This window comes from Ammospiza caudacuta, chromosome 8 (genome assembly GCF_027887145.1).
Source record: "Ammospiza caudacuta isolate bAmmCau1 chromosome 8, bAmmCau1.pri, whole genome shotgun sequence".
NCBI lineage: Eukaryota > Metazoa > Chordata > Aves > Passeriformes > Passerellidae > Ammospiza > Ammospiza caudacuta.
In genome coordinates this window covers 19,704,072-19,730,772 of record NC_080600.1, presented here as the reverse complement: position 1 = coordinate 19,730,772, position 26,701 = coordinate 19,704,072, and the positions used below count along the sequence as shown (strand labels likewise).

At 37.8% G+C, this 26,701-nt stretch overlaps 1 protein-coding gene across 1 annotated transcript in view; it reads right to left on the bottom strand.

The window, feature by feature from the left end:
• Positions 1–26,701, bottom strand: part of RAPH1 (Ras association (RalGDS/AF-6) and pleckstrin homology domains 1) — a 78,922-nt gene that overhangs the window by 35,124 nt on the left and 17,097 nt on the right. Inside the window, exons 2-4 of the mRNA XM_058809634.1 lie at positions 10,380–10,499; positions 8,670–8,775; positions 7,345–7,856 (exon numbers count right to left, since the gene is read on the bottom strand). Of these exons, the coding sequence (XP_058665617.1) occupies positions 7,345–7,856; positions 8,670–8,775; positions 10,380–10,499 (738 nt within the window). The remainder of the gene's footprint in view (positions 1–7,344; positions 7,857–8,669; positions 8,776–10,379; positions 10,500–26,701) is intronic.

The following is a 26,701-nucleotide window of genomic DNA, read 5'->3' as shown; positions in this document are numbered from 1 at the left end:
TGATCCAAGGATGGAGAAGGAGCACTGAAAATGTTTTTCCAATCTCTTTATGATTATGTATTCATCTGGAACTTACTCATATGGACACAATATGATAAGCATCTAGCTAAACATATCCATTTTCTGCTTTCCTTTGCAAAGGGGGTTGTTTAACCTAGCAGAAAAGAGGCTCAGGGGACACCTTATCACTCTCTACAACCACCTAAAAGGAGGTGTGGACAGGTGGGTGACAGTCTCTTCTTGCAAGTAACAAGAGATGAGACAAGATAAAAGGCCTCAAGTAGCACCAGAGCTGGTTTAGATTAGATATTAGAAAAAAACTGTTGCCAAAGGGGTTACAGTTTATTCTTATTAAAACCTCAGAGCAGGAAAATAGGCGCTGAGAAACTGAAGCAGCAGGAAGATAATTCAGGAAAACAACAAATTCTTTCCTCCTGTTAAGAGTTTAATGTTCCATAACTGGTGGCTGTTTTCTTAATTTTTGTCATCTGTCCTAAATTTCTTTTTGGCCATCTGAAACAATGACAAACAAGTAATCTGTTTCTAACTTCCTACAGCTTTATTATTTCAGATCTCTAATCCAATCAAACGTTGCAGAAACAGAATGGTGTATCCACAAGGAAACTGGCTGTTTTAAAAGCTCCATAATTAACCATCACTAGTAGAGTGATACCTTTACTGCAAACTGCAATCAATGCATTCAACTCCCCTGCAGCACACTTTCAGCAAAGTTTGGTAACATCATAAAGCAAGACTTCTGATTTCTCAACCCAAGTCTAGTGGGTATTTCCAAGAGTGTGCTGCCTAGATTTATTTCATCATTCATCTATGGTATTTTTCCTCTTGCAGACAAATCTGGTAAGAGAAAGAACCTCTGAACAACCACTTTCTTGGCTTGTCTGTATTAATGGTACAGTTTTTTCCTCAAAAAAACATCTCATAAACACAAGTATTTTTCTGAAGTGCTATGGAATAGGCCTAAAAACAAAGAGATTCATTTTTAATTGTGTTTATTTACCCAGCATTTGGTATAGTAGAATGAGTCATTCAGTTGCTTGTCCACAGAAGACTCCAACCTCACAGAAAATCCCAAAGAAACAGTGCATTTAGGTGCATTCAGAGCCAATGCCTTTGGTGTTCACATTCACACTAGCAAAGTACACCCTAACTGTAATTTCTGAGTGAACACCAGCTTTGCCAACCAGTGGTGTCAAAGAAGACTCAAGCATACATTACACTGTCTATTTTCCTGTTCCTTCCCAGGAGAGAACTTTAAAGCTTTTTCATCAGTGTGAGGCAAAGCTGACTGAAGAGAAATTATTCTTACATGTTTTGTGGTTTCTGCTACACCTCAGTTAGTTATTTCCTATGTGGAAAAGTTGAAGGATAAATTTTGGGTCCATAGCTATAAAATAAGTCAGATACACTGAGTGGAGAATTAAGATTTACCAATGCAAGGATAATGTTTAAATTCTTGTTTCCCTTTCATGTATTTTAAATCTATTTATCCCAATTTTTGAAACTTACCATTCTACAATGTGCAGTAAACAAAACTTTTAGAATGCTTCCTTTGGATCTCAACTGAAAATACTTAAAAAAAAATTAAAATTATCCCTTCCCATCATTTGCTTTGCAGATTCCATAAGTGTAACATGAAAAAACGTTTATGTGCTGGTTTGCAGGCATTGCAAAGAGTGTATTAGCAATCCTTGAGTTCTAGTGCAATATATGGTGATTATGCATAGCCAAGCACATTTGATTATTTACTTGAAATACATAAATATTGTTTATATTTTATAAAATCATATGTTTATCTCAGAGAATGCTTTGAAAGCTTCCAAAAATCTGGCAAATGAGGAGTCATTTTACATGTATTTCAAAAACATTTGAAAAATGGATGGTTCACACTTCTTATGCCAACAAAACTGGAAGCCAAAGTAATGTTTCAGGACGACAGATAAGCACAATTTTCCCTTGCTTTTGACTTATAAAAGAACACTTTGTGACTAATAATTGGAAAAAAAAGAAAGAGGAAGAAACGGTCTAATTGTGTTTCAAATTAAGTCTTTCCATTGACTATTTTCAGCTTAGGAAAAGCAGAACTGGAAAAGCTCCAGAACAGACTTTGTTTCTAAACTAAGGACATAACACTACTGGCAGAAAATGAATTTTTTTTTTAAGTCTTTAGAAGAAATACAAACCAAACCTCTGCCATGCGTTGTTTGTTGCTTATCTGTGACTACTCTCACAAGTTGGAGTCTAACATCCTTCACATCTGCTAACCACACAACACGTGGGCCACAAGGAAAAGTACTCAAGCTTCAAGCTCCCAAAATACAAAAGCCAATAATGCTCTATTCCTGCAAGAGCTAAAACAGACCACAACTCTTCTTTCAACCATCTACAAATAACAGATGAGATTCAGCAGTCCAACTCTATTTTAAGACACCATTGCCTAACAAAGACCACGTATATCATCAGTTTATTTGTCTGCATACATTAACAGTTAACTGCCTTTTCATACATAGCAACATTTAGCAATCCCACATAAAACAGGACCCTCGATAATTTTAAATGGGTAGCAAAGCTTCTGTGTTAGACTGCTGCACGGGCAAATGAAATGCTAGCATGTCCATGTAAGAACAATAACAAAATTGCTATGAAACACAGACTTTATTATTCCCTTATGTCCATTTCAACTTTTTCATTTTATCCCACAGGATCTTTTAGCCAGTACAGATTTATTTACATGTGCTGAGCTTACATGACAATTGCTACTAACTGTCATGCCTCCAAAGCTCCCTTTTTTACCCTGAAAGAAATATTAATGTTTACTCTACACTGCCTTCTCTGTCAAGTGAAGCAAAAACCACGTGGGGCTTTATTGCACTGGTCGCTCTCTTCACGACTTTTACCCCTCATGCATCAAGTATAAATCTACAATGAGTTTAAGTAAAAGCTAAAAAATAAAATGCAATTAAATCATGTAGTGTTACCAGCTAAATTTTGCATTATCTTTGTATGAGCAGAATCTCTCAGCTGTGCAAACTGGGTTACAGACATAAAGAGGGGTGGGGGTGATGCTGAACTGTGCCAGACCAGATGGCAGACTTCAAACTTATCTGCAACCTCTTCACTGAGTGTGTGCAGGACAGTAACAATGACTGCCCATGAATGGAGCCTTTCACTCTCCAGACACACACAGCTACATAAGCATCATCAACACAGTTCTCTATTCTCTCCCCTCTGCTTTCCTCTCCTTCTATTCCAGCACAGCTCACTGAAAACAGAGACAACTTATTGCTGGCAGAAGGACCAAAGGAAGAAGAAAAAGGTAAAATGGGTGGAGGCAACAAGTTAGTCACAGAGACATCATTTCCCCTACCTTCAACTGATGCATGCTATTCACTAATTTAGTCTACATACAAGCAAAGTAACCCCCCACAGAAGCAACATTTTAAGGTGCATGCCACTCATTACACAAGTAAAAGCAAAGAAAACAAAATGCAATATACCAATTTCAGAAAGAATACTGTTCAAGCAAGGATCTGTGAAGTCATTGTGTCAAAGACAAACTTCAATTTAGCAAAAAATTATGGAGTTAGGGTGGGGTGGAAACAATTTTTTATTCAACAATACTTAAGGGGAGACTGAAGACAAGAACGAAGTGCAGTCAGAAAACACTTAGTACCACCAAGACAGGGTCTTAAGACTACAAAGTGATAGTCTTTGAAAACATCAACACTCACAATGTCTAAAGAGATAGTGCTAAGAAAGGAAAGGAGGAAATGAAGAAAATAAACCATGATGACAAGTAATAAACCCACCACTTCAGACAACTGAGGGAACTCCAGTCAACTCCCCTGAAAGTGATCTAAAGACAAATTCAGAATGAGTACAAGGATGGTCCTGGCCAATATGACCACTGAGAGTTATCATCTGTCATCATGCTGATCTATCTGCATATAGGAGATATATCTGCCCAGGAGTTGCCTAGAACACAGGCTGCTAGGAGGAAGACGAAGACAAGACACTAAGATGTCTGTCCAAATACTCAGGCAAGAAGTTCTGAGTAATCAATTACCACCACCAAGTGAGTTCCTGCTCTCCCTTCCAGCCTCCAGTCCCTGGCTATAACACCTCCCTCATGTGCATCACTCCTCTGAGCCTCTGCAGTTCACCTAAATAACACAGAGTGAGATGCAGAATAGAAGCACAAAGTTTTGGGGTACTAATTACCAGTTAAGTGCCACAGCTGGGACAAGGGAGGAGATGAGAGTGTAAGCAAAGAACTGTGAGGAAGGAAGGATGAGAGGAAAGTGAAGTCATATCCTCCCATTTCTGGCGGCTGTGGAATTGCAGCCTTTTCCTATAATATTGGTCCCTGTTACCAGCCAGAGTATATGAGACTACACACACCTTCAGTGGGCCAGTACATGACTGCTCTTCTACAGGATTTTCCTGCACTGCCAAGTCAGAGAGCTCTTAAATTACACAGCAGAAGTATATTTTAAGATAGAATACTGAAGTTTAATAAGTGCAAAGCCTAATTTCTTTTTTCAGACAAGCATTTCCTCCCATCAGAACTGTCTTCCATTTTACTTAGAGCATAACATGAAGTAGCAGCAGAAAGGATGACTTTTTAAAGTACCTATACTGCCTGGAGAAGACAAAGTATCGGTCAAAAGGGCAGAGCTGCCAAGACACTGACCTCTTTCAGAAGAGCCACAGCAGTAAAGAAAAATTTTAAAGGTCAGCTCACCTACAGGCAGTCTCAAGGAAGACAGGCAAAAGAAAAGAGCTAACTTGAAGCACTACATCAGAATAACAAACCTCAAAACAGATATGCTGTGACCATGAATAAATTGCCTCTCCCACTTTCTGCATAAAAACTGTTGCGGTTTTCCCTATATGGACATTAGGACTTCTTCAAAGGCTATTTTCTCAAAGGGATGTTTTCTATTAGAAACAGCACCATTGAGTCAACTGTGGGGGTGGGAGAGTACAATTCAGCCCTACTAGTAAAGGGTGTTTTGGTTCACAACCTAGCCAAGAGGATTAATAAACCCTTAAACTAGTTTTTGGGCACTAAATGAATGACATAGGAAATAAACAGCTTTGTTGATACCCAATGATTCTTCCAAAGAATCCATTTAAAAGCTAAATTCATTTTAAAAACGCAACCACAAAATCTGTCACAAATGCAAAAAAAAAAGTGATTTCCCTTTCCTTGTTCACCAATGACAAGAAAAGAAACTTCTCTGTAAGAAGTCCCACCCCAACATACAACAAATACTGGATAGCTGAATATCAATTCTGTAAACCTAGGGACAGTTTCTCAGAATTGAACCTTCCTCAGGCTACTGAAATGAAAAAGAAAGGAGCCAAAGCAAACAGCATGGTCAATGAGTGCAGAGGTTTCTGCTCTTGAGAGGAGAGCACAATCTGGATCTCAAATTACTGACACTTTCTGGTTACCTCCTTCAAAGGAATCAATCATTCTTATCAACTTATCTGGGCAGAGAAACAATAGTCACATTCTTATATGAGAAGCAATCACTGCGTTTGTACAAAGGCAGCCCTCACATGTCTGAGAAAAGCTTTTGGGGATGATTTTGAGCCTTGCAGTCAGTGGCCAAGCAGTCAGAAAGCAACTGAGACAGCAACTGCAACACTTGCAGCAATACAGATTAGCTTCCTGCGAAGACAAAGCAACTTCTTGCCCTCTATCCCTTGATTCACCAGTATCAAGGTAATTTAGGGCAGAAGGTGGTTTGTTGATGACTCATGCCACAAAGGATTGAAAAAACTTGGGAGACAAGAAGGGCAATTTTACTGATGCCTCAAGCATATAACTCCCAAAGTAAAAGAGAATTTAGAGGGAGACCTGCAAGATCAACTACAGAAAACATCTTGCATTAAAGAATCAAAAAATGCAATATTCATGCTTCTCTTATGCTATGCAAGCTAGAGCAACTGATTGATAAAAGTCATATTTTCAGCCTGAGAAGAGACAAAAATGCAAGATTACCTAACTTTCTACATTAAACACAGACATATAATTATGAGTAACAGCTGGAGATGCAAAAAAAAAAAACCAAAAAAAAAAAAAAACCCAAAAAACCAAAAAACCTCCACCCAAAAGCAACAATGCAAATATAAGCCTTATCATGCCATAAAAAGAAAATGATTCTCAAACAAACAACAATATAATCAATGACTGTCATAGGCTGGGATTGAACACTCAAGGCCTACAGCAATAATGCAAAGGTTTGCACTTTAACTTTCCAAAGAGCAAAGGGCACATTTCTATCTCTTTTTCTTCACTCAACAGGAAGAAAGTAGACCTAAACTGTCATTAATGTCTCACTATTTAAAATGAAGATTTAAATCAAAGTGTGACCTCAATGAGTTGATCATAAGACTGACAAGCCTGCATCGTACACTTTACATCAGATGAACTTCTGTTGCAGATGTGTAGAACCATGCTTTCAGTACAAGCCCATTCAGAGTAGTTTTAATTATTGATTAGAATAAACTCAGTTTGTTCCAGTTTTCTCTCATGAAAGAGAACATGCATATTAGTACAACTGACATGTTAACAGGTCAAATTTCTGTTTCAGAGAGCATTTCTACGAGAGAACTTCTAAGTTTAAGTTCTCAAAACTGACTGGAACATTTTCCACATTTTCTTTCAAGTCACCAGCACTTGCAATGTTCACCAAACTGGCTGTTCTTACTGAAGTTTCCTCTCTAATTAATCAATCTCAAAGCATCAAAATCTCAAATTAATATCTGCTAATGCCGTATTGCAGCCCAGTTATTTTTCTGCATTGTGTATTGCTTCAAAGAGCTCCTCCTGTCATACATTAAACAAGAGTATTAAACAGCAAATTACGGGTATAGTATAGCTTCAGATAGACACCTGTAGATCGCTCCATGTGTTTCAGGTATTAACTGTACTGTAAGAAGAATAGAATTTTGTCAATTGTGCTTTCTTTTTTCCACAGCTGTGCACTCCTCAGATTTAAATTAAAGGCAATATATGGTATTTACTTGGAATAAAAATATTAACTACAAAAACATTAAAATGCATGATTGGCTTGAGAGGAGGAAGAGATGGGGAAAGCTCCTAAAAATCCCAAAACCTAGACACATTCTTTACAAGAAGTTTCCTTGCAGACAGAACCAAAACCAGAGAAAGAAGTAAATACAACATGGGCAGTTCAACCAACCCCACTGCACTGCAGATGTTTAGCTCTGAGTGTCAGCATGGGGAATGATGTGTGAGTTTGAAGAGAAAGAACCAAAACAAACAAAAATGTTGAATTAGTGACATCCTACCTCGGTGATTGGTTGCCCTTGTGATGTCAAGTCCAGCTCCTGAGGTCTCGTCACCTTATCGATATCCAGGGAGTCCATGCTGGAAGCTGCCGAGGTCACGCTGGAACGGGAGGAGTTACTGATGGAGCGCACCTCAGCATCGCTCACTGTGCCAGCAGATGCTGTCCTCCTGTGCTGGGCAGTAACCACTGGCTTGGTGTCTTCTGCAACAGACTGCTGGGCTGCTTCGTCCATGCTCAAAGAGGCCTTCTCTAACTGTGCAGTGATGTCATCCAGAGACACGTTGGCATGTGATGGTTTAGTCACCTTAGCAGAGGACAATCCTTTCACGCTGCTGTGCTTAGTGGAAGGTCGACTAGCAGGTGGTTTCTGAGTTTTGGGCTCCGTGGCAAGGCGTTTCACTGCAGCATTGTTTGCTGAATGAGAGCCGATGCTGCTGAGCTCCTGCTCTATGGAACAGAGATCAGCCATGAGGGCATCCAGATCCACAGTCTCCCCCTGATTCAGGGCTTCTGCAACAAACAAGAGTAGTCAGTATGTGCAGAGTTATTTGATTTGCAATGTCTCACTTTGTGTTATCAAATCTAATAGCTAAGAGAGCAAAGGAAGCAGCATTTTCTTTTCCTATCTGTAGTGCAAAATATCTGTGCACTGCCGAAACGAATTCATTTGCACTACCCTTGACCACTGCAACTTTCACACTATTTAGGTTAAACTCATTTGTCAGCAAAAAAATTCTATGAATGTTCAGATTACATCTGAAAAGTTTAAACTGCTTTCCTGTGAATGGAATGCAAAAATGCACTTGCGTAATATCATGCCTCGCTTTTTGAAAAACTGTAGATGTTTTGCTAAGCATTTTTTGCCAAAGTATTGCAACAGATTTAAAAAAACAAAATCAAAACAAAAATACTACATACATACTCAAACCTTTAAATTAAGGTTTCCTTCTGTTTATCCTGAAAGCATTCTGTAGCTATATTCCTGCATTCTGTTCCGTAAAGCAAGATGCTCTTTCTTCCTGGTTAACAGATACACATTAAGTCATTCTTTCATGAGATCAGATCCCAGAACAAGTTTTTTATACAAGTACTATGCTAAAGTTCTCAAATACTAAGTGTTGTAAAAGATAATGCTTTAGGAGACTCAAATACTTGGAAAAAAAGGACACCAAAAAGCAATGCCTTCAGCAAACATGTTCTCACCTCAGCTATAAGTGTATTTAAATGTTCTTATATTTTACAATATTTTAATTTATAGTTGGAATAGTTTTTTTCTTAAACTAGTATTTTTTTAAACTATATGCGGTAAATAATTCAACAGACCATTCAAATTGTACATGGAGAAGCGATATGAAAAGTTGGCAAGATTGGTCTCCTGGCGGAGAGGTGACCTCTTCACTGGTGCCACAGGCTTGTCTGCATCCAAACTCTGAAAAAGATCAAAAAAAGGGCAAATATAATTTGACAAAGATTTGCTTGTCCAGTTCCTTAAGATGAATGAGAATTAATTTTCTCTAAGAGAAAATTTTCAGAAGTTACTGGTATATATGAAAGCACCCCTGTTTTTCAGGCTTTAGACTGAAAACAAACATCGTCATACTACAGAGATTTAACTTCAGATATGCAGTAAAAAAAAGTTGTTAAACGCATTCTGCTTTTTTTCAGAATCAAAAGGATAGAAGCATTTTCCAAATGCTTTTTAGAATGGTGTTAGACACTAGCTCATTTTAAAACAGACAGCTGACTTAGCTGTAACTACCCCTCTGCATGAAACTGCGTCACATTCAAACTGGGATAAGAGTCTGAAATACTGTCTAAAATATCCATCATTAGCTCATGAGCATAATCATGGCATAAGTGCTTAAAAACATTCAATGAAGAATTGTATTTTATTAACAGGGATTTAAATTCACTAAATTCAGAATTTTTTTCAATAGTCTTTCCTGTGAATAACATTAAGTTATGAAAACCGACCCTAGCCAGTTTATGTAGGGCACATTTTTATGAAAAACTAGCATAGGTTAAAAAAAGAAACTCTTTCTAACCAATACACTGAGTTGTTATGTTATGATGGCTAATATGGGTATAGTACTGTAATAAATACCAGGATTTTGTAAGTAGCAAGCAGTAGGGCACTGTGATGCAGCTGCTGACCCAAGAAGTACAGGGTCAGGAGCTGCTGGCCCTGGACTGGAATGTGTTACATAGGGAATCCAGCTCTTGCTGTCACTGAAACTCAACAGGCCTGCAGAACATCTGAAATTAGGCAAGGCTTGTACTGATAAAAAGTTCCTGAAGGTATGCTTCAACGGAAAAAAGTTTGTCACCTAAACTTTTTATGTTCATTTTCTACATCTTTACTCAAGCCTTTGTTAAAAAGATCAAATGCGCTACTTTTTCCCTAATGTTTATTCTTCCTGAGCTCCCTTCTCTCCTCAGCTGGCCTGAACAAAAAAAAAAAAAAAAAAAAAAAAAAAACAAACAAAAAAAAAAAAACTATAACCCTAGAGACCATCAGGGAAACTGGAGACAGAAGAGGCAAGTTAGGCCCCATTCCTTCAGACTGAATCCACAGACTGCTACAAAACATGTCCTGTGAAGCAAATATATTCTGGTTAAAAGCACCCCAACCATGCTTTGCGCTGGCTTTATTCAAGTTATTGCAGATCATTGGACACACATGTGATATGCCCTCACCATTATCTGAGCACATTCTCCATAACTGCTAACCCAGCAGTTTGGAGAACTGCTAAAAACTACAACAGCACCAAAATCTTAATTCTAAATAATCATGAGAAGCATGGTAAAATTTTTTCTCATTTAACTTGCATCATATAGAATAACTTAAGCAGAATAAATGTTAAGACACCAGATATTCACAGAGAAAGCCAATTTATAAACCTTTAAATATTACTGAACTGGTCACAGGCTACTGTCTGACTTGCTGCAAGTGTCAAGCAGTTGGTATTCAACTGAAAAGAAATGTAATAACAACAAAAAATTATTCTGTGAGATGACTGAAGCCTCCCTCACCTGTGTGAGTTTGTCCAGTTCACCCAGCCAGGCCCCAAACATCTTGTCGAGATCCTGATCTTCCTTATCACTATCTTCTTCTGCACCATGGTCAAGCTCTTCATCTGACAATTGCTCCATCTGGAAAAAAAAAACAAGAAAAGAAGTTTTGATACTCAAACTTTCTTGTCACTGTCTAAGAAAAATGGTGTCAGCTACCATGTTTCTGAAACTGTTCATAAATCAAAGCAAATGTCCATCCATAAACTCCATAAAAACTCCTGCTTACTAGTAAAGACTTAGTATGGAAGTTGTGATAGATAATTGCAAAGCCATTTTTGCAGCTCACTTTTGTCAGATGATGCAGAAAATGATTAAGAACAAAGTTCACAATATGTAATATACCATCAGAAATTCATGCTAGTCTTGCATGTGCCTTCATTGCCAGCTACTGTTGGCAAAATCTATTGACATTGCATTAGAAAAATTCAACTCCCGTTCCAAGGAATTCAGCTGGCCACAGTTAAGCAACACCATTCAACCACAGGAAGCGCAGCCTCACTGCACTGCAAATAGATCACTACAGATCTGTAAACAGAAATGCCTAAACAGGCCATAGAGAATGTCAGCAATACATCCCCTGAGACAGTTCAAATCTTGGACACTGACCAGATCACTTCAGTGGTACTGCACAAATTTTATTCAACAAAGGAACTTCTCTCTGGAAGTAAAGAGTCACCATAGCATCTCTCAAGATCCTCCTTCATTCAACAAATTTGTGACCAAGATAAAGACAATGTTCTCCAAACTTTATCTGTTATTATCTCAGTGAAAAATAACCTTTTTTAAAAATTTCTTTTCCAAACATATCCTCCAGCCTCTTTTATGGAGCTAAGACACACATGCCTTTCTATGTACACTCATACTGGCAAAGACAGGATCCAGCTCAGGAAGAGAATTCACATACTTGCGGGGACAAAAATCTAGGTAATAATTTGAAAGGAATCAGGCAGTAGTACAGAAGCTAAATTTCAGAGATGTGTCACAGAATGTCCAGAAACACATGAGAACAGATCCCCAACAAGAGCTTCACAAAAAAATCAATGGTGAATTGAACAGCTGGATTTAGGCAAGTCATGGGCTACATAGTTACTTGCTGCATAGCTTTCAGAAATCACCAGTTTACATTTTGTAGATTTAAAAATTAACTAAGTGCTTCTCTTCAGGAAAAGACAAATCTTGGTCTGAAAGACATCAGTGTCCAACATTGCACAGTCAAACTCATAAGGGATGTTAAGAAAAATGACTAAGGTGATCTCAGAGAAAAAAACTGCTCAATCCATTTTTTCTTTTCTATGACAATTTTCATGCAAAAAACCCCTCCAAGATTAAAAAATAGTCTTTTCTTATTACTATATATTGCTTTTATTTAATTTTAACTTGATAAAATAGGTCAGAGGAGACTTCAGAGGTGATCTGTAATTCTGAGGTCAGCAGGAGCCAATGTCTCCCATGGATGCAAGACACTGCCATCCAGTTGCTGTAGGCAAAGCTGCTTCAGTCTACTACCTGAACTTCTACTTTGGTAGGAGAGCAGAATGCATGTGCCTACCTTAAAAGAAGCAGTAACATTAAAGCCAACTTTAATGTCATGGCACACTGCACTGCAAAAACACTGAACACATTAAATTCATCATCTGAATCTCCTTTCTTCCTCCACTTGCTTTGAGTCCTGCACTCTAAGAAATGAAAGGAAGCACTTCCTAAAATCGAAGGGTCACGATGAAATTAAAACAAACCAATATGCTTATGTAATACTGCTGCATCCTTCCACCAAGACTGCAGCAGTTTTTAGAGTCTGTAAGCCAGGCATGCCTTCCCCAGCAAGATTCCTCTCCATGATACCTCCTGAGGCATCATGAAGTCCTCCCACATACAAAACTGGAGACAGCATGGTAGCAGCAACTCATATTCTGCCTGAACTTCTGCAAAGCCAACCTAAGCTGTGTTCCACTTTTATCCCCCTTCAAAGCTTTGTCTTACTATTTCTTAGGCTCTAATATGGACCAGAAATACTGTAAGCTCAAGAGAAAACACATTATACTTAAGGTGACATGGTCAAACTGCTGTAGAAGTGCTCACACAGCATTTCTCAATGTCTAGATACATTTGAAGAAAACAATTTTTCTTTGAAATCTAAAGGAAGCTATTAAAGGGTGCCTTATGAAATATGACTATGAACTAGCAAATCAAATAAATTGAAACTATGATATAAATCCCTCAGAGCACAGTATTTACAGAGACTTCACAATGCTAGCTTTTCCCTCTTGGAGTTGTTTCTAACACTCACTCTAGCTAGATGGACTTGTTTTGCATGCATTCATTATACTCACACTGTTCATAACTCACCCTTTCATTAAGAGAGAAACTTGCTCTTTTTACTAATATTTCTGAAGATCTAAGACGTGGAAAGCATTCTCAATTTCCTATAAAGTGTTACTTTAGCTATTTTAACTTGGCATCAGAGACACTGCTTTGGTTCCAGTTACTCTGAAGACAGAATTAGCAGCCTAAAGAAAACTTTTACAAGTGAAGTACTGTTGTGTCAGCATGTCTGGCACTGAACCCTGGAGTACTTGCCAGCTCCTTGTAGTCCCCACCCAAGCTTCCTAACGTCAGCTGCATTTCCTATGAGCCTGTCAACATTAACTTGCAAAAGGCACACAGAGGTTAGTGTCTTGCTTCAGAAACAGCTAATATTAAGTCACAAGTTCTGTAAAAGGAAAGCTTAGTACAAGTTCCACAACTGGAAGACATCCCAAAGGACACTAATTAAAGAATTAATTCAATAAATGAGGGCAGAGACAAAATGCTCAGAAAGCAGTATATGAACTTATTGGCATAAGAACTCAAAACCTTAGCCATTTCAAAAAAGAGTGCACATTCCAATTATAAACTTCAAATTTTACTTTTTATAGCCATTTTCTTTCTCACTGTTGTTGATCACAGCAAACATGCACTGCACTTTGGCACATTATGATCTAAGTGGGAGTTATCACACCTTTCTAAGGATATAATCTCTTTATTTATAACAAGAAATAAAACCAGCATAAGGGGCGAGGGTTTGTGTGTTTTGTTTAGTTGGGTTGGAGTTTTTTTTTCTTAAAGGAGTCATTTAGAATTGAGTTAGATGTAAAAAATGGGGAAAGGATAATGGGTCTGATGTGATGCCATAAAGTAAGCTGCTTACATTCCTAAAACATTTACAGGGGAACAGATTTTAAATAGCTTTTATTTCTGCCTAGCTCGAACCAGATGATATACCAAAGTAACTTCAGGATTCAAGTTGTTTTTCAACACCTCACCTTCTATTCTCTTAGAGCATATGTCAAAGTGGAACATAAAGAAAAGGAGCAGCATCGTTCTGGGATACCTGGATAAAATCAGTATCAACACAGTGTAGTCTTCTGGACGTGAGGCTTCCTGCACTAAATAGTGGTGTATGTATCATTTCATTATCCACTATGGACTGTGACAGTCTCTTCTGTCTGTCTGAAATGCTGTTCAAACACTGCACACTCATAATCACTGTAAGCCAACAATCTAGTTTCCAAAACAGTTGATGAGATTTTACCTTTAAATGCATGGAGCACAGTATTCTAGTATAAGGTTATGAAAAATTATTAAGGCTTTCATTAGAAGTTACCAGTTGTACCATGTAATCATAACCTACTATCTTAAATTACAGTGTAAAGAAACGAAACTCACCAATACTTTAGGGGAATAAACCAGAAAGATTTACTCTTTCAAGATGATTTTATTTTCTTAGTATGCCAGGAAAAGCGTGAGATATTAAAACACATGAGGAAAGATGGAAAGCCCAAGAGAAATGCTTCAGATATACCATTTCAACATTTTCAAGAAAAGACACCACCACAGAATTCTGAAATGAAGAAACAGTTTTCTTTATATCAACAGCTTTGGGACAGAGTTATCAAAAGTGTAGCTTAAGTATCTTTTACTGAGACCCTGGCATGAAGGAAGTGTCTTTCACTGAGACCCTATCCTGCACACTTAACATGTTCAGACAGTAGTTCCTACCTTAAATTAACCAAGGTGATTGAGACAAATGAATTTTTTATTATATGGTTAATATAATAAAGAAAGAGTCTTTCCTTATAAAGAAAAGACTGCACTGAAAAAAAAAAGCAGTTGTAAAATAATTAAGTTGCAGGTTTTCTCCATAACACAATTCACTGATGATGCAAAGACTAAGAGAAAGAAAAACAGAATTCTGAGTTCAACTGGAAACACTAATGTGCATAAAGGGTTAGCAACAAGAATGTGTTTATTCTCTATAATTTCAGAAGCAGTATAGTAAGGATTTTGAACTATAGATGCTTAAGTATGTTCAAAACCAACTGACAGCATAAAACCCCAAAATGAAAACATACCATCTATCAGCCAACTGATGTTTCTACCTCCAAGCTTTCTTATTATTTAAATACAAGCTTGCACAAGGTTCTGCTTGGTCCTGAAAACAATAATTTGCCTTCTGAAAACAACTACTGAATTTGTTACAAAGCTATTTTAGGGATGCACTAGACAAGACACAAATGTTTCAAACACTATCTCAAGAAATAACTTTTTCTGCATTTTAACATCTAGCCTCAAGAACTACATAGCATGCCCTGGTTTGGGAAACACACTCTCTCTAGACCTCATCTGGACGTGTAAGTTCCTTCATTAGTGATAATTCCTGTGCTATTATGCCAATACCCATTTCTGTTAAAAAGCTGTATATGATATAACACTACACTAATATACCATATGAACACATAAGTGTAGAGTGCACACATAAATATAAGATTCTAGCAGGTTTTCATCTCTAATATTTATTCACCTGACTGCTTAAAGAAACAAGGCTACTTGAACAGAAAAAAAAACCCTAAAATGCTTTCACAAAACCGACAGGCAAAGCCCACATCCCTGTTCCATGTTTCTAGACATTTCCATAATTAAAGTCATGGAAACAATGATAGGTACTTTGAGCACATATATTCATTTGTACAACATTAATACTCCGTCCATGTGACAGGGACCAGTCAGACCTGGCACACTTTTCAGTCACAGATTCTTATGCCATAACTGACACTGACACTCTTCCCTTAAATTTAATACTGCAGCACACTAAGCCAGTGACAGTGCAGATCACTTGCTTTAGTACTTCTGTGTTACTTCTTAATAAGCATAAAGTATTCTGAAAATAATTACTCTTGAAAAAAATATTTGGAGGGGGATTAGAAAGTTATAGGAAGCCCTTTGTGCATTATCCAATGTTCTATAACCCAGTTTATGTTAAAAGTAATCAAAATGAAAACCTGAACAAAAGAACATTTGTTTTCTTTAAGCTTCAAATAGCATACTAATAGCTGAATACCTCCCAAGGCTTCTGCACCACAGACATTCCAATGCCTCTCAAATTCAAAAAGTAAGATACAAATCTGTCAGCCAAAAAATTCAAATTCAGAATATTCCAAATGAAAAAATCTTATTTCAAGTGAAAGTCTGTTTCAATGTGCTATTTTTAGCCAACTTCGAGTTTCATTTTTCTTTTTTTTAAACCATGCTTCAGGCAATAGTTTTCCAGACTTGGCACTAACAAAACAAGGTGAAAACATGCTGAATGTCTGATAAAAGACAAATCTTCAGACACTTCATTAAAAGCAAAGAGACCTTTCACAACCAATACTCTGAAATACTGTGGGTGACCTCTTGAAATCTGTCCAATCTTGGACATCAATACACGTTTCACAAAAAAGCAGTCATATGTCAAGATACTGTAGATATGATTTAGGCATACAAAGCATTCATTATTACTGTGACAACCTTGGATTTAAGTCTACCATCTATTTCATGTCTTTCTTCCCTTACTCTCCAGCTGATGAAGGTGTTTTTCTTCACATCAACACATTATCTGCCACAAATCAACTTATCTGTCCTTTCCAACTCAACTACATTCCAATTATTAAGGAAGAAAGGGACTCAGCATTGCTCTGGAAAATTGTTTTTATTTAATTCCACATTTATTTTTTAAAACAAACTAATTAGTAGCAATTTGGAAATAGCATTGGCAAAAGAGAGAAATGTTAACACATGGGGGTTCTTTAAGCTGTTCTTCAAAATTAAAATAGGTCATTGTACTTCAGCAAAAACTACTATTCTTCAAACAGAGGAAGTCAAGAGCAGAATATGCAACATACAAGATTTATTCAGAGCAACTAGGAGAACAAAGACAATTCCAGAATACACTGAAAGAGTTTAAAAGTGATGTACAGTTTGAGTATATTTCTTTTCAAGTCTTTTACTTTTTCTCAGGCAGTTGGTCTAGACTGCAGAACTCCCTCAAGTCTGAAAACCAGGCATACTCACCTTATGGTCTTATTTTCAGGTTTAACTGAGAGATGCAAAACAGGACAGCCCACAATATTCCCTCCTTTGCCACTGATCCGTGCAACATGCAAGAATGTACCTTGGAAACCACAGAAAAGAAATCTGCTGTCTGAAAATGCACGTTTTGAACTGCACAGGCTACAGTTTTAATAAAAGATCAACTAAGGCTGCTGAAAGTAACAGTTATTCAAACATTCACAGCGTGATTTCTAATGCTCTTCTTAAAATCAGGCACATGCCCGTGCAAGAACTTGCCTTTGCCGCTAGCTGTTTGTATTTCAAGCCCAGTCAAACAACAACCTTTTTCACTAAGCTCATAAAATATTTTTCTTTACATTATTTATGAGTTTGTTATATAAATATTTATAGCACACAAGTGAACACATAACTTACATTTTAACAACTGCTAATGAAACAATTGTTTGAAAAAGCAACTGGAAAAAGAAAAAAATCTTCATCAGATACCAGATCATAACATCAAAGCAAGTTGTCTCACTGCTTCTGGAATCCCCAAAACACATCAATGCTGTATACAGCAAACACAGGTTTTCTGAAACTTGGTGCAGTTCATGACAGCACTCTTATCCCTCTCACATTCTAACAGACTGTTTAACAACCGCCCCCAGAAATTCTAACCAGGAAAGTCACACATATCACAGTTGCTCCCTGGTCTTCCACAGATTTAATACCTAATCTTTAGGAAAAAGCAGACACAGATATGACAACTCAGTATTCTTCACAGACAATATGAAAGAATCGAGCTCTTTTTGGCTAGCAGCATGAAGAAACAGAAAAACAATTTTCATATTCGCATCCTTTGCAGCTCTCTTTGTATTTAAGCAGAATTTGTACACTCACGCTCTAAGTTTAGTTCGCACTAGCACATACAGTTTCCTGAAATAAACACACTGAAGATACCAGAATGTTTACTTCATCATCTTGATTTGGGAAATCATTCTGATGTGCCACAGCAAAACCACCCACACAATACCCACCCATCCACCCCTTCTTTGCCTGAAAGCTTTGAGAGGTAAAATGGAAAGTGCATCAAACAGAACAGTCATAGGATTGGTTTCTGGTTTTAAGCTGCCTTTGCATTATTATTACTTTATATTGACTCTACCTTTCCATAACTGCAACCTGAAATTTTAATTTAGTCTCCAAAGTGTGCCTCCTCGTATACTGGAATACATTTATACGGTCTTCTTTCCTGTAGAAAGGAAGCACCAAATTACAGAAATGCCACTACAAGAATCTAACTGCATTTGAAATTAGCGCTGTTGGGAAGGCACACAGTAAAACCTTTATTCCCTCCAATACATTTCAGTGCCTGACTCACATCTAGCCAAACAGATGCTGCCTTGAAAAAAAGGGGCTTTATCAATAATTGCATCCTATTTCCTGAACCAAGATTCCAGCCAGAGTACCCAAGTGGACATTAAATTAATGTCCATAAAAAGAGCATCCTAGATTACATCATGTCTCACTGAATAATCTTTATGAAGACAACCTGAAGACGACTATAAAAAAAATATTTAGATCATACAAACATAACTTGCCTTAGCTAAAGTATTTTTCAAGTAGAGAGAAAAATAACCCTGCAAAATAACACTCATTAGTTGCAGAAGCCAACATCTTAGATTCACCAGCTGAGACCAGAGAATTTTCAGTGTTTAGCCTGTCTTCAGTAGGCAGATAAATACTTAGAAACTACATTAGTGCCAATTTTCCAGAATCTTCATCATGTGGTTATTGTAATGCAAATACTGCTGCAGCATCTCTTTGTATTCAGTTTTATCTCTGGAATGATGCATAAAAAACAATAATAAATATGAACAAGCAGACTAAGAATAGGTATGAATTTTTTTGTAATATTTAGCCTTATACACAGATCTCAGGGAATACCCAAATATTGCTGTAGCTGTGGCCCAGTAATAACAATCACCAGGCTAACAGCAGCACTTTCAGGATCACCCCGCAGTTGAGAATAAGCATTAGCCAACCAATCACTCAAAATATTCACATCCTTTTACAGACTGGTCTGTTGTGTCTGCAAAGGGTCTCTTTCTACCAGGAATAAATATTGAAAGAAACTAATTTTTACACATACACTAAGCTGTCTTTCAACGATAAGAGAGCAAAATACAGCAAGCAACTGTCCACTACCCATAAAATTGAACATCTCAACAGTGCTTACTGTTATAAATGGTACAAATCAATGATTAAACCAACCAGAAGGGAAACGTAAGAAAATCACTTAGGTCATAGGTCAAATTACAATGCAGGTGAGAGTACTTCCTCCTAAGGCTGAGCTACTCTATGCTTTAGTACAGTTAAAAACTAATTTTTGTTCAAAGGACCCTCTCAAAGGTTGAAAATAAGCATCATGCCAATGCTCACTTAAGATACCATAGCAGACACTGGAAATCTGTATGATGTGGGTACTATCTAGACTCAGAAGTAGTTGCCAAATCCCTTTCCACAAGGACCTAGTGACAGTCTATGAACCATGGCTCAAAAAACAGATGAGTAATGCTTTAGCTATGATAAATAAACAACATTCTTCACAGGTCGCTTTTATGACAGGGTATATATTTTTTATGCTAACCTCAGCTGGAACAGGCTGGAAGACAACTTAGGTTTCCTGGTAAGAATTAAGACTACATTGTGAAGAGATGCATTTCATTATAGCCAGAACTACCGTCTCCAGAAAAAAAGGTGAAAAAAATCCAAACCACAATTGCCTATTTTTCAGAAAACCCACAAATGAATGTTTGATGCCTCCAAAGAACATAGTTATTTCACTGTTAGCATTTATGAATCACCACATTTTGTTGTTTACAGCTAGCCATGACAAAACAGCATGACACTAAGAGACACCACGTAGAAAAATATTTAGAGGATGAACAGGGGAATAATCTTTTGGCTGAAACATTACTTTAAGAAGGAGTAAGTATATTCAATTTATAAGACATGTGATTCACATTAAACCCACCTCTAACAAACTGAGCAGAAGAACACTGCCATAAACCAAAAATAAACACATCTAAACAGGTTACCCCTGCCCAACTAGTTTTATATTTTATGCCACTAATAAGACCAGCTTTAAGTACTGCAATTGGCAGTCAACTTTCATCCTCCAACTTCATAGCAAACTGTAAGGAGAGACATAAAACCTCCCCTCTATCCCCATCACTCTTTTGCATCACCAACCTCTGCACAGGACGTGTTTATTAAAGTGTGAGGTAGATGACAGGGGAAAAAAAAGAGGAAGTACATGCTGTACCATGAAGTTACCATGAGAAATGGAATTACAATGTAAGGAGAGGTTTTTTCCATGCAAGAGCTGCGTTCTTGTGGGAGGCTTGGAAGAACTGCATTGAGGGAGCAGAGGTGAGAGAGAAGGGCTCAAGAGAGCCTTGTACATCTAGAAGAAAGAGTGATGTGGGGCTCTGGACAGAGATGAGTCGCAGCAGTCAAAACTGGAAGAAAAGGCTGGAAGTCAGCAGGAACAGGGCAGCTTTCTGAGAAAGGACAGGGGAGGGGATCACTTGGCAGGAAATCAGCACTGCTCACTAGGCAGAGATGTGAGGCACATAGGCTGAAAGGGTCCCTGCTACACAATGAGACTTGGCAGCAACTATGCGGCATGAAAAGGAGAAACTACAGACACATTCTTCATTATATGGATATAGGTGAAAAAATATGTTTGTGAATGTCAAAACTGAAGCAGAATCACTGCTTCAACAGAGTATTTTATCAGCATCTTCCCTTGAGTCTTGCAGGTGATTAAGCAAAATTTCAGATACTCATAAGACTCATATGCAATAGTAAAGAAATAGAAAGCCAACATCCTGCTGCATGAACATCAATTCACCATTTTCCTTGGTGATATTTCAAGAATCCAAGTTGTATTTTGAGAATTCCACCAGCTGAGAGAAAAAAAAAACAACACCTGAAGGAAGTCCTACACTTGCTCAATTCTTCTTGTTTTTCTCCTCAAAAAGTAAAAGAGAAGCCATTCCAGAAGTGAAGCCAATCCACAAAGCAGTTTTTGAGCGACATCTGGTTGAGCAAGATGCCAAAGCTGGATGCCACCACCACCACCTTTCTCCAGTAAAGCCTGAACAAATTCCTGAAGAGGAGAGTCTTGAGCATATTTAGAAAGACATTCTCATCACTGATAAAAGCTGAACATACAACTTAATTCTTATTTGTCATTTTATCAGATTGTCACTGAAGAAAGAACTCTCTCCAGAGCTTCTGACCGCTCCCCCCAAAACCAAGCCCAGGAGAAGAAAACAAAATAAACAACACTCCACCCTCAAAAATTAAACCAAACAAAAAACCCAGAGAAAATTGACAATAGTTCTCCTGACAGTTTTTTCTTTTTTGTAGTTTCTTCTCTTGCGATTTTTCTTCTACTGTTAATTCAACATCCTTTCTCTCAAGGGTGGTTTAATGATCTTAAATAGCTCACACAATAGCTCAAACCAATAGCTCACACAATAGCTCAAACCAATACTAGTAATTGGAGGTACAGAGCTATGAAATTTGTCACACACTGCCAACAGGAATCTAAACATTGCCTATTAAGCACTGACCTTAATCTCTATCATATAAGCCTTCTGAAACTAATGAAAATTGTTTTAAAATTAATTTTGTCTACTTAAGATATTCTCTAAAGATATATGTTCATACTGAAAGGCTGCATTACTTCAGTTTCTAAATAAATCTTGGCACCAGAAAGTGAGGGAGGGAAGCAGGGAGAAACACTACAGCTGGGTACCACTCCCTGGAAAAAAAATATTTAAAGCAAGAAAGCAGCCTCAACATAAAGGCTATGTCAAAGGTTAGAAAAGTCTAAAAGCCAGTTAACACCAACTGATGCATTGCAAAAGACTTTATCTAGAATTTAATTGCCTCAAGATTAAGACCAAATGTAAATATTTAACACAGAATCAATATTTTAAAGTGCACATTACTGAAAAAGTAAGGAAATTACCTTCCATAAGAAAAAGGAAAAAAATACAGTGTAAGTTCTGCCACTGAGGAAGCAAACATGAAATTTTTATACAGTGAACAAATCATGAAGATGGGGCTGACAGCTGGGTTTTGTTAAAGGAGGACTTTAAACAGAAGTATTTAAACTCATGGGATTAGGCCAGCATTCCTAAGAAATGCAGTTCAGCTCTTAAGCTGCAGAGACCTTGTCTAAGCAGCTCAGCAAATGAGTCACATAAACAACTACTGTAAACTCTGCTGCTACCACACTCGGTAGCTTTGTGAATGAAGCTTTTCTCGCATATGAAAACTAAAGAGAGAGTGTTTTGCTACTGGAACGGGGGGCAGGGGGGAGGAGGAGGAAATAATCAAGTAAATCAGCAGACTCCATACTGCCACTTAAAATCCTAAATTTCAAATTTTCTTCCCAAAAAATTATCTTTCCTCAATCACTTAAACTAATGAGGCACTTAGCATTTGATTATTCATATCTCCTACCCAAGTCTGATGCTGTGGGAAAGATAGGGCAGATTTAGATGAAAAGTAAAACAACAGCATAGGCTGACTAAAATAATCTTAAAGTTTATAAAAAACATTTTTAAAAGTAGCACTTCTTAGATCAGATTGATACAAAGCCATCTTAAAGTAACCACATGAACTTGTTTTATGTGTAACTTTCTTTTTTTTAAATACAACAAAAATGAATGAGCTTTTTTCAACATCTTCTAAGGAAGGTTGAAAAATATTATATATTATTATATACACTGAAAAATATTATATATTATTCTCATTTCCACGCTGAGAGACACAAATTCAGAGGGACAGGAATGAGATACTTCAGTTATCAGTTTGGGGACAGACCCCCTCCTCTCACTGCTGAACCATGAAGCTCAAGGGTCTGCAGCTTCCAAGCATTTAAGGATGGTACTCTGCAGGACAGCTCATGGCCTTCAGCACAGAGCAGCCTCCCACAGAGTGCTCAGCAGCACAAGGCAGGATTATTTCTTTCAATAGCTGCTACTCTGACTGCCATCCTGGCAGCCAGAGAGGCTCTCCTACACCATGCTGGATTTGGAACATGCTACTCATTGAGAAGCCACAGGTGAAGACAACTTACCTATTTCTCAAGACAGACAGGGCAGTAACTTTCAAAATAATTTCCACAGCGCACATTCGTGTTTCCCATAAAAAGCAAAGCTGGGAGCAGGCTCTGTGACATGCAAAGGTAGCAGATCATTTGTGCTTGCCCCTCGAGAAACAAATTCACCTGGAAACACACTCTGGGTTGTGCATACCCAAGAGTTTCAGTCACATAGGAAAGGAGGGGCTGCAGCACATCTTCCTCCTTTTTCCTTCCTGTCCTCCCCTTGGATAAATATACCATCTGTTCAGATGAAGAAGCCGAGCACCAAAATGTTAGAGCACTCCCAGTAGCAAATCCTTGCATTTGCCCTGTTCTCAGAAACGTGCCAATGGCAAAGGGGCAGCCTACCTCCTACCTGCATTGCTCTGCAGGATCAATGCATTCATCAAATATACCCCAAACTATTATCAGCTGACTAAATCTATACATACCTTAGCAAAGCATTTGTGAAATTCAGTCAGTTTCTTATTAGTATCAGCATTTAAGTGCTGCAAAATAGTTTAAAAAAAACCAAACAAAAAAACCCCCACAACACATTTTGGATTGAGGTTTTCTTTGTACTTAGAAAACCCTGACACAACTGGCTCAGAAGCAGTGAAATTGTGAAGTTATCTTTCTCTCTATTCCAGGGTACACTTTCTACACTAGTTTTCAAATGAGTTTTTGGAAAAATGTCTCTACAAACTTTCCTGATATCTTATTCTGTTTTAAGCTCCCACTCCTCCAGTTTAAAACAACAACTTACACATTAAAACTTGAGCCAGGCTAACCTCTCCTTGCTGTTGTGAAAAGGAAGGAATCTCTTTCCATCCATTATCATGTTGCTCCAGAAGATCACTGAGCCTGCTATACCTTCTAAACTATCAGAAAACCCACTCAACACTCCAAACACCCAAAGAGTCTTTCTGCTGAAGTCACAAACAGCAACAGATTGCCCTGTGACTGGACAAATTATTAGAGTCAATACTTTGTTTTAGGTTATACCAGACAGCTGGGAGAAGGGACAGGGAAACAAGTGGGACTTCCCCTTCTGGAAGCAGCAAGTTCACCTGTTATCAGGCTCACTTGTAACCTGCAGCTCCACTTGTAGCTCAGAGTGCACTGTAAGATTCAAGCCTTTGTTTTATGTTCTTAAGCTCATAAGAAACAGAAAAGCCTACCTTTGCCATTAATACAGAGACATTTTCAAATGCTACCTGCTGTACAGCACATGCAATCACATATATATGACACTGAAAAACCAGTATAGTTTTGCAAAATCTGCATTTATGTTAAATTTGGATCAGTTTTACCAAAGGAGTAAAATTACAAGTCTTAATGAATTACTTTCTCTACAGACATGTTTAAAGCTCGTACTTTTTATTACAAGCACTTAATGTTTCAGTACTTTTCAGATATCAAGTTAATCCCCAGAGAAGACCACATTTAAATAGAAGCAGGAACAAGGAAAAAAACCCACAAAGCATTACCATCCATAAATACATTTATAATTCTGAACTCAGGAAACTTCCAGTTTAAACTCTGTAGCACAGAAGCACAAGAAAACACAGAATGCCCATGCCATTAGCTTTCAAATTAGTGGCTAAACACAAAAACAGCATCTTACCCTTTGCACTTTTTCATTTAATGCTTACACAGGTCAGACAGACATTTCTGCAAACTAAAAAATTATCTCACAAGCACAGAACCTTGCTTGTATCTGTGGAATTGTCTCAGAACCAACACAAAGGCAACATGTCTGCTTGAAAATATGTCTGTATAGATACATGTAATTTAAATATATATATTATTTATATAATAAAAGTCCTGTCAATGTAAGCTAATCACTAGGGTAGTCTTTAGGTATTTATAACATCTGAATGTTTGTGCATGAGCAAAGGCATAGCTCTGTTAAAAAGCATCACATTACTGATGACAGGAAGGTACAATTGAATAGCTGCTGCAACACAAATTCCACTAAATAGTACAGTTGGAAGGGGCTTAGTTTACCAGGCCTGTCTTTGTAGCACTGTTTTCCCAAGTTAGCAGAAACAAACAAGGCATCCTTCCCTTGGATGCAAACATTCCTTTGCCACATGAAAAGGTATGAAGTGGCATGAAGCTGCACCAGGGGAAGTTCAGATTAAACATGAGGAAAAGATTCTTCACTGAAAGAGTGGTTGGGCACTGGACCAGGCTCCCCAGGGGCATGGTCACAGCACCAAGCCTGCCAGAGTTCAAGGAGCATCTGGATGATACTCTAAGTCATGTCATATGGTTTTGGTTTAGGTAGTCCTGTGAGGAACAGAGAGTTGGATTTGATCATCCTTACTGGGTCCCTTCCAACTTGAGATAAACTGTGATTCTATGAATATCTACTTTGGATGCAGCTACAACTGTGCAGTTTACTACTAAGTGCATGAAGTTAAAGCCACTTCAATTCCTTGCAGTCTGAACCATACACATTAACCAGCTGACAGAGGCTGCTTCTCCTAGCAGTGTAAGAAATATTCTGCAGCCTTCATACAAAAATGATTACATCGTGATACCTGAGTGCACATTTGTATTAATGTCTGTATGTGGCTTCACTGAGATGAGCATCCCCAATCAGCTGGCAGCACCAGCACCCAGCTGAGCGCCTCTGAGTGCAGTAAGCAATGAGAAACGAGGCGAGCAGCCTCAGGCAGAAGCAGCACAGCACCCATTCTCCTACAGTTCCTCACAGCCCTCCAGACTGCAACAGGTGCTTCTGAACCCCCTACATGCCAGTAAAACTCATCTAGTTTGGGGGGGGAGTGGGGAAGCAGTGGGGGAGAGCATGAAAAGTTAATGCTATACTGTAGTATTTTCAAAAATAGCTAAATTCTAATACTTTCATAAGAATACTAGGATCACTCATAATCCCAGGCAAGGAATAGTAAGGGCTCACAAAATTCTGTGAAATGACCAGAAATTAAAAGTGCCAAACTAAGCCTGGAGTAACTCACACAAAGTAATTTTTTTTTTATTTTTCTCACCACATTGCCAGAGGCAAGACTGCAAAATTCCTTCGGAATGACATTTTCAAAGTATCTTCTGCTACACCTTTACTTGGTGTAAAAAGTACACACAAGAACTCTGCTACTCTGCTGTACTCCCCCTAATACCTTAATTCTAAGTTTTTTAAGAGAACTCTAATTGCAACTACACAAAAGTTTTGTTTTTCAATGTTTGCAATTATTTTTCTCTTACAGAAAGATGAAAAAACAGCCTTATATTCTGCTTTCTGAAAGAGGGAGAATGACTACTTTCCATTGTCCTTTTCCAGCAGAGACATATTCTTCTAGGACACTCTTAAAGTTTTTCTAATGCATAAGGTATCTTAGAAATTTTTGGTTTCAAGAGGTATACAGAGCTCAGTAATCAAAAGTACTCTTGGCTATGGCTGGAGTTCCTTATGATACTCTGCACAGACGTTGCTGTTGAAATCATCTGGCTCTAAATAGCATTGCAAGATATGTATAACAGAATAATAATAAATACAGTATATATGTAAGTCAGAATCCAACACAAATTTCAGAAATTTTCAAGTAAGCAACAGCTTGTCAAGAAAGAAATATTCCTGCTTTTTTTTGCCATTACATCTTAATATCAGATGTCACTGAGGCTGAATCTTTCCTGAACTCAATGGGAAAATGGGAAGTTTGCAGGAAGTCTACATAGATGACTTTTTAACTGGCCAGACATTTTATTCATTTTTCCCTGATAGAAATGTAATAATATT